Source organism: Capsicum annuum, chromosome 12 (genome assembly GCF_002878395.1).
Source record: "Capsicum annuum cultivar UCD-10X-F1 chromosome 12, UCD10Xv1.1, whole genome shotgun sequence".
NCBI lineage: Eukaryota > Viridiplantae > Streptophyta > Magnoliopsida > Solanales > Solanaceae > Capsicum > Capsicum annuum.
This window is the reverse complement of record NC_061122.1, coordinates 230,141,278-230,150,413: the sequence shown is the minus strand read 5'-3', so window position 1 is coordinate 230,150,413 and position 9,136 is coordinate 230,141,278. Positions and strand designations below refer to the sequence as shown.

Here is a 9,136-nt window from a genome sequence, read left to right as displayed (position 1 = left end):
CTCCTCCACCACCCTACTACTATAAGTCCCCTCCTCCACCATCCCCATCACCACCTCCACCCTACTACTACAAGTCGCCTCCTCCACCGTCGCCTTCTCCACCACCTCCCTACTACTACCACTCTCCACCTCCACCAGTGAAATCACCTCCTCCACCCGTATATATTTACGCTTCCCCACCACCTCCAGTCCACTACTAAGAGTTTCCAGCAGTTCAACCATTCTCCACACTCAATCAAGTGAGTAGTTGTTTAATTGTAATTTTTTTCGTATGAGATCAACTTTCTGTCATTACTGCTCTAATCTTCTATTTGATTGTTTCTTTTCAGATTTTATTTGAAAACACAAAATAAATGATGGCTTCATGAGGAAAAGATCCAAACGTCAATGGAACAAAGCAATTACTTTACAGAATAAGATATTCAATTTTTCAATTGGATTGATTCTTCATTACATGGATCAGTTTGTTTCTACTTCTCTTTTGGCCTTCTTGCACATTGTTCTCTTAGTGCGTTCATATGAATGTATTTAAGCTTTGATGGTTCTTAGAGTTGGCTTCTTCGTAATTTATTGTTGTATTGAGGATATTGTCCTCATTTTATTCATTCCTACTAATTATTGTGTGTTGTTCTTGTAATACCTTCGTGTACACTGTGAACATGATCAGTAAGAAGATCAATTTCAACGAAACAAATTAGATTGTTGATATTTGTCTAAATACTGTTATAATAATGATACATGTAGTATTTTGTTGCCTTTTAAATCCCCGCCTTATTTTGTCTATGACTGCTATGTCAACGATCCTTTGAAATAAGAGCCAAAGTTTTTATCAGTTAGTTTTTAATTCTCCGGCCTCCTATGTGTATGATTGTTCTTTCCAAAACATTATAGCTATGAATTTTACCATTGCTATGAACAGATGAAAAATGAAATACCATTACTTCATTTCTACAGGAAAAAGGGAAAGTTTTCAAGAAGAGTTGGCTCATATAGCTGCACACTCAACCACATAAACTTAAAATAGCCGGCAGGTGTATAATATACGTAATATTCATGTAAAATTAGAGTATAATCTATGCATCTGCGGAAAAAAGTAGGAAGCGAATCTGATCAGCTATTTGTGCAAAGATCCCAATTTTCTAAGCAAAAAGATTATTTGACATTATTATGATACCACTATAGAAGTAAATGCTATGGAGGCAGACGGTGCACTAAGCCCCCCCACTATCTGCGGGGTATGGGGAAGAACCGGACACAAAGGTCTATTGCATGCAGTCTTAACTTTCACTTTTGCAAGGGGCTGTTTACACAGTCAAACCTGTGAGCTGCTGGTCATATGGAAGCAACTTAACCGGCTATGCCAAGACTCGCACCAATGTAAAAGTAAATGATACAGAAAAACAGGTCAGCCCAGTGCACTATGCTCTCATTTTGTGTGGGGTTCGAGCAAGGACAGTACCACAAGGGTATATTATCATAGGTGGAGCCAGGATTTCAACTAAGGAGGTTCAATATTTGAAGAAAACCTAATCGAAGGAGATTCAATAGTATATACATACATAAAAATAATTTTAATCATGTATAAATAGTATATTTTTCCGTCGATATATTATTATCTAGCCTTATCCTACATTTCTGCAAGAGACTATTTCCACAGACCAAACCCTTGACCTCCTAGTCACATTGCAACAACTTTACTAATCACGCCAAGGCTCCCCTTCAAGTAAATGCTTCAGTAAAAGGACAGCCCAGTGCACTAAGTTCCCGCTACATGCAACATAATAGGGTCAGGGAAAGAACCGGGGCACAAGGGTCTACTGCATGCAACCTTATCCTCCATTTCTACAAGACTATTTTCACAGCTCGAACCCATAACCTCCCGATCACACTGGTAATAACTTTACCAGTTACCTCAAAACTCTCATTCAAGCAAATGCTACAGTCTTTCCATAAAAAGAACATAGAAAGACAGCTAAATTAACAATTTTTAATAGAGAACTTAGCACCTTTTACCTCTTATTATATCTACAGCTGGGGTGTGTAACTGGTGCAATCTTTGCTCCTCTTGTTTGCCTTCATCTCTAAGACTTCCAGTTTCATTTTAAAAATCAATTCTTTTTATAATCGTGATGTCCGGGACAGCTACCTTTATTACATATTATTGTTCTTACGTACCAACAGCTTGCGCGCACCTCGAATATTTGCCAAAAATAGGTATTCTTTTCAACTCTTCTTTCTGAAAATTGGCATGATTTGCGAAATTGAAATTTGCAGGTTCAGTTGATTAATTTGAAAACATGAGCTTTAAATTTCCATTTGAATAAATAGGAAACTAATTGAACAGGAAAGCGGGAAGAAGGGAGACGGTTAAATTGGGGAAAAATTAAAAAACATGATTAAGTATGCTGAAAAATTAAAAACAAAAAAGAATGGCAACATTATAAAAAGAGAAAATAGTGCGATAATTGAACCGTAAGGAATAGTAAATAACAACACAAATACAAAATAAAGGATAAGTGCACTATGATTAATATTAGATAAATTAATAGATAAGTGTCTATGTAGATCTTTAGTGATATATCACTACTAAGGTATGTAGATCTTTAGTGATATATCACTATTAAGGTTGTAAAAAATATGATTTTAATTAGTCTAGGAATAATAGGATCATCTTAAAGTTTGAATATGTCTCAACAATTTTGTGTATAGTTTAGGATGAAAATTGAGCATTTTCTCTTCGTTTTATTCTAATATGTGGTCTTCACATCCTCCCATCTAATACTATATTCTCGAGAAATTATACTGCATCATGTGTTGTCTAATCACATATTACTAGTACTTCTTCCGTTTATTTCTTATCGATTCTAAACCCAGGTCTATCAGAAACAACCTCTATTTCACATGAGGTAGTTGTATGGTCTACGTACACTCTATCCTCTCCAGACCCCACTATGTGGAAATAAATTGGGTATGTTGTTGTTGTTCTTCTTCTGTTTATTTCCATTTCTCTTAAAATCATTCATAGATTAAATCTCGCACCATGGTATTGGGACATTCGTTCATCTCCTCTTTATATGTTTGAATTATCTTAATTTCACTTCCCGCATTCTGTTCTTGTCGCGACCACTCTTATTATGTTGAGAAAATTTAACTATTAAGCCTCTTCAAGTTTTCAATTAGCAAAATGACCTACTAAGAAAATTTAGCTATTAAGTCACTTCAAGTTTTCAATTAGCAAAATGACTTGCTTCTATTTTTTCATCCGTTAGATTGATAATCGATCTGTCCATATATAGATCAAATCGATAATTGATCTGTCGGATTAATAATCGAGTTGTCCTTATATAGGTCGGATCGACAATCAATTTGTCTATATACCCTAGCATGTGCACACATCCATCATCCTTATTTTTACATAGCTCTTAATTGATCAATACTTTGCCTTATACAACATTTAGTTGGTCTAAGCACCACTCCGTTTCTTTTAAGTTTTGATCATACCTTCTTATCACGCGATACTCCGAATGTGCATCATCATAAAATTTTCAAACCATGCTTAAGCATTTTAGGCTTATTCCAAAAAAATATATATATATTTTGTTTAACAATTAATAAATGTTAAATTTGGAGAAAATAAAAGGTAGTTAACATGTCATTTCTGCAATTTATATACATTTTGGATCTCACAGTTTGTAAGTAATCTCTGGCTGAGTCTACATGCTTCCACACTGTTTAAACAATATGTCCATAGTTCTTTTAATATTTTTAACATTAAATTTATTATATTTTTAAATTATAAATTTAAATATATGTACTATTTATTGTAATTTTAATCAGGTCAATAATTTAAACATGATGTAGATAAAATATGAAGCATTCCATCTTTTTATTTTTATTATTGATATCCAATATTATATTTTATTTTAATTAATTTTATTAATATTGTTTGGGATGTGAGAGGTCAGCATCATAAATGACAAGTGGAAATGACAACTTTTTTGCTTAATTCTATGTCTAGAATGTTCTTTCTAAACAAATATCAAAAAATGTGAAGTCTGGAATGTTCAAAGATTTATTTATTGGAAGAACAGAATCTATTTCCTATATTTATATATTATATATACTAATATTTTATTTCAAATTGTAAGTATAACAAAAATGAAATTATTTTTATCTGAAATTCGTCATTCGTAGTGTAAATCTGAACTAATCAAAATTTTACAAATACAAAATACTAAATGAGAAATTAAAAAAGAAAAGTTGAATTAATCTAATTCCTTGATACTAAACAACAAATAAGAAACTAAAGAAAATGAACTAGTTTAATTGATTAAAAACACAATTTCAATAATGAATATAGATAAAATATTAAATATTTAACTACTTTAATACAAAGTTATTTCTTTCTCATTTTAAAGTGTGAAAATAACTTTTTCACAAATACAAAATAAAATTCTAGACGATAAATTCTTAATATTGAAACTTTCTCTAAATTTCACTCAGCGCAGAAATTTTGTTAGTCATTTTTTCAATTCTTAGACATAGCGAAAACTTCGTTATAATCTAGTTTTTTTTCCTAAATTTTACACGTAGCCAGAACTTTCCTGTGCTTGAATCATTCTCCAAATTTACACATAGGGAAAGTTAATGCACCGAACTATTTTATTTTGTAATTATTTCCTAATTGGTTGATAAAGATAGTTAATCTAACTCCCATCTCTTTCACTAGTCCCACTCTCTTCACTTACAACCAAAGGAAAAAACTTCACCAAAAACCCAAGAAAATCTATAAAAGCTCAAAAAGATCCAATTTTTAATCATACCCAAACCTCAAAATTCACTAATTTATCTTCCCATTTCACTAATTTCTCCATTTTTAGCTCCCAAAGATCATTCTTGAGTGATAAAAATGGTTACTTTAAATATAAAAGTGTTAGGATTTATGCTAATAATGCTTACAGTTTGTGCATTAACAAATGGTGATGAAAATGAATCATCATCACGGCCACCAACATTAGTGAAAATAGTAAAGGGTAAAAAAATGTGTGTTAAAGATTGGGAGTGTAATAAGTTATCAAGATTTTGTTGTAATTTGACAATTTCAGATTTTTTTGAGACATATCAGTTTGAGAATTTGTTTGCAAAGAGGAATTCACCTGTTGCTCATGCTGTTGGTTTTTGGGATTATAGATCTTTTATTATTGCTTCATCTTTGTATCAGCCTTTAGGATTTGGTACTACTGGTGGTAAAAAAATGCAGATGAAAGAAGTTGCTTCTTTTCTTGGTCATGTTGGTAGCAAAACTTCTTGTAAGTTTTGTTTTATAAAAAAAATTAAATTTAGTTTAATTTATGTCATTGCATTATTATCTTATTTGTGTCTGAAGTTTCTTGTTTGTGGTGTTGAGTGTTGTCTATGGTGTCGGATAGATAGTTTTTAGTATTATCTTATGGCTGTAGTATTATCTTATGGCTAGTGGCGTTAGTTTATTTTGCAGATTGTACTAGTTTATATGCATTTATGTTTTATGTCTGCTATACTGCTATTGGTGCTAAGCCGGGGTCTATCGGAAACAGTCTCTCTACTTCATAGGAGGTAGTGGTATGGTCTGCGTACACTTTACCGTCCCCAGGCCTCACCATGTGTGAATACACCGGGTATGTTGTTGTTGTTGTATGTCATTGCATTATTATTTTGTTGTAGTACCCTTTGGTTAATAAAGGGGAGCTAGCCTTGGCGTAACTGGTAAAGGACGTCATGAGTTCAAGCCGAGGTAATAGCTTACCCCTTTGTTGGACTCCGTGCATAGTGGGAACTTCAGTGCATTGAGCTGCCCATTTTACTGTTTTGTTACTATTTGTTGTTTTTGTTACCACCTGTTCTTTCTTGTACTTCCATTAATTCCTTTTTGGGATTGCTTTGCGATGTTGTTTTTTTTTTTGAGCCGAGGGTCTATGGGAAACAAACTCACCTCTGAGGTAGCCGTAAGATTTGTGTATACCTCTGTAGATCCATTGTGGACTACATTGGGTATGTTGTTGTTGTTGTATGTCATTGCTTGAAAAAATGACATATTTTAGAGAATCTCAAGTTTTGTAGAACCTGTGATATTATAATTGTTACTATTAGTATTTTATATATGTAACTTATTTTGTCGAAGGGGAGCCTTGGAGTAATTGGTAAAGTTGCTTCTATGTGACCAGGAGGTCACGGGTTCAATCCTTGGAAACAGGCTCTTGCAGAAATGCAAGGTAAGGCTGCATACAATGCACTCTTGTGGTGGGGCCCTTCCCCAAACCCTGCGCATAGCGGGAGCACTAGTGCACCGGGCTGCCCCTTTAACTTAGTTTGTCGACCCCAACTTGTTTGTGACTGAGATGTAGTAGTAGTTGTTGTATGAGAGGATTCATATAACCAACCCTTGACTAGTAAGAGATTGAGCCATAACTTCTTGTTTTTGTCTTATTTATTTATGTGTGTCACCTTTTATAGAGTGATTTCCCTTTTTCTCACTGTGTCACTCAAGTCCCGCAGAAATTTGTTGCAACGTGTCGGATCCTCCTAAAATGCATAACTTTTGGAGGATCTAACAAGCACTTGGCAACATTTTTGAAGGATCTGAGCAACATAACTTTTTGGTGCTTTGTTGTTCAGAAAATGGTGAAAAGATGAATGGAGAAATGTCATGTTTGATTTCCTTATGATTTGAAAGTAATATTGAGAACATTTCCTCAGAGAACTCGAGGAAAGTGAATGGTTTTTTCGAAAATAAGAGTAGTTCATGAAAAAATTTGATCTTGTAAGGATTAAAATGTATATGGATTATGATTGAACTTTAATTTGATCAAACATAGCAGTACTCGGAAAATATCAATAGCTTGCAAAATCAGTGAACTTGAGGTCTTGAGAATCTGTGCAGTTAACATATGATGAGCTAATTCTATCGATGTCTGAGCAATTTAGTTTGGCCTAGTCCAGATAATGAGAATAACAAACAATGGTGAACCAATTCTGTTTCATCTGACTTGTGTATGCTCCAGTTAAGCAGTCGCTTAAGATTCCATTCATTTAAAAATCAGGGAGCTTGTTGCTTGATCTGTATCTCTGTGTGTTCGTGCGTGTGTATATAAGCTCTTTTCTAGCTAGACTTTTGTCTTAGATATAAGTACATTTTAACTTCCAATTGTCGTCCTCTTGAATGAATAGCTATCACAGGATAAAATCACTTGTTACTGCCTATTATCAACCAAAATTTAGGGACAATCTTCTGGTTTTATTCTACCGTGCTTGCACTTTTATTGATTTATCTCCTCTTACTGCCAATTTACAACTTAATGTAAATAGGTGGTTACGGAGTCGCTACCAGTGGGCCATTGGCTTGGGGCCTTTGCTATAACAAGGAAATGAGTCCTAGTCAAGATTACTGTGATGACTACTTCAAATTAACCTACCCATGCTCTCCTGGAGTCCAATATTATGGACGTGGTGCTTTGCCTATCTACTGGTAAATATTTCATTACGTATTCATCTAGATTGTATATTGATTTTTTTTCTGCTATGTTGCTTGAACTTTCCAAAAATGCCACCGGTGTGTGGATCGTCCAAAAGTACTACGGTAGTGCATTTTTTCGGAGGATCTCATATGGAAGTGGCACTGTATCTTGAGAATCTGAGCAACATAGCTTTTCGTTACCAACCGACCATGCAAGCCGATTGAGTTCTCCTCTTTGTTGCTTTGTTATGCTCCAATTAAAAATATGTTTTTTTTCCTTTGATGCTTCTACTTAGGAACTACAACTACGGAAAAATAGGCGAAGCACTGAATGTAGATCTGTTGAATCATCCCGAATACATTGAACAAAACGCAACCTTGGCCTTCCAAGCTGCAATATGGCAGTGGATGAACCCAGTCAAAAAGGGCCAGCCTTCAGCTCACGATGCCTTCGTTGGCAACTGGAAACCAACAAAGAACGATACACTGTCTAAACGAGTTCCTGGTTTTGGCACCACCATGAACATCCTCTACGGTGACAATGTTTGTAACCAAGGTGATGTCGACTCCATGAACAACATCATCTCACACTACTTGTATTTCCTCGACTTGATGGGCATTGGTCGGGAGGAGGCAGGACCTCACGAATTACTCACTTGCGCGGAACAAAAACCTTTCAATCCATCTTCTGTCCCAGCTGCTGCTTCTTGAAGCTTATGGGATCTTCGACAGCCTGCATTTGCTACTTTTATCATCGACTTTTTCACTAAGAAAGCATACAATAAGTGGAGCATGATCGGTGTCGTCGTCCTGCTCCTGGTGTAAACTGTGTTTGGGAGTCAGTATACTGGAGTGCATTTTGATCAGTGTAATGCAGTGCAGTGTATGTGAAACCTTAGTTTGTATTCTTTTAAACTTTTAAAAGTGAAGAAATGAGCAGCTAAGTACTCTTTTTTTCTTGTGAAAAAACTTACTGTTAGTATAGAAAAAGATGTTGTCTTCGATAGCGATAAAAGGTTGTTTCCGATAAATTCTCAGTTAATGACAAAAATAGTACAGAAGAAAATGGTAATGGAATTACAAGAGATAATAGATAGCATATGGTAAAAAGGGCAGCCCGATGCACTAAAGTTATCGCTATGCGCGGTGTCTGAGAAAGGGTTCCAGCACAAGGGTGTATCATACGCAGCCTTATTTTGCATTTCTGTCAGAGGCTATTTCCAAGGCGGCTTGAACTCGTGACCTCCTGATCATATCACAACAACTTTACTAGTTAATCCAAAGCTCCCCTTCAAACAGTACTAAAACAAAATAATACTACAATCAAACTATACGATACAATAGATAGTAACAGACATTAAATGAGAAACTACAAGAGTAGTGCTACAACTACTAATAAGGGAAGCAACATCGACGTTGAGTAGTGTAAATTGATGTATTGCGTTTTGATGATGACTTTCATAATATCTAGGGACCAGGTCCGTCAAAGTTGCGCTCTCAAGAAATAGAAAGTTACTCTTCTCAACGGATGTCATAGCTTTCATCTTTATTTTTTGAGTCTTTGAGTCTTGTTCTAATAGAGTAGTCTACTCTTTCAGTTATGGTGTATGTTACGAAACGGACAGGGATAAGCAATACCACAAA

At 34.9% G+C, this 9,136-nt stretch overlaps 1 protein-coding gene across 1 annotated transcript; it reads left to right on the top strand.

Moving 5' to 3' along the window:
- The first annotated feature begins 4,659 nt into the window (after positions 1-4,659).
- Positions 4,660-8,507, top strand: LOC107851289 (chitinase-like protein 2). The gene is made up of 3 exons (XM_016696245.2): positions 4,660-5,309; positions 7,345-7,504; positions 7,789-8,507. The coding sequence occupies exons 1-3, from the start codon at positions 4,910-4,912 to the stop codon at positions 8,201-8,203; spliced, it is 975 nt and encodes a 324-aa protein (XP_016551731.1). The 5' UTR covers positions 4,660-4,909; the 3' UTR covers positions 8,204-8,507.
- Positions 8,508-9,136: the final 629 nt, after the last annotated feature.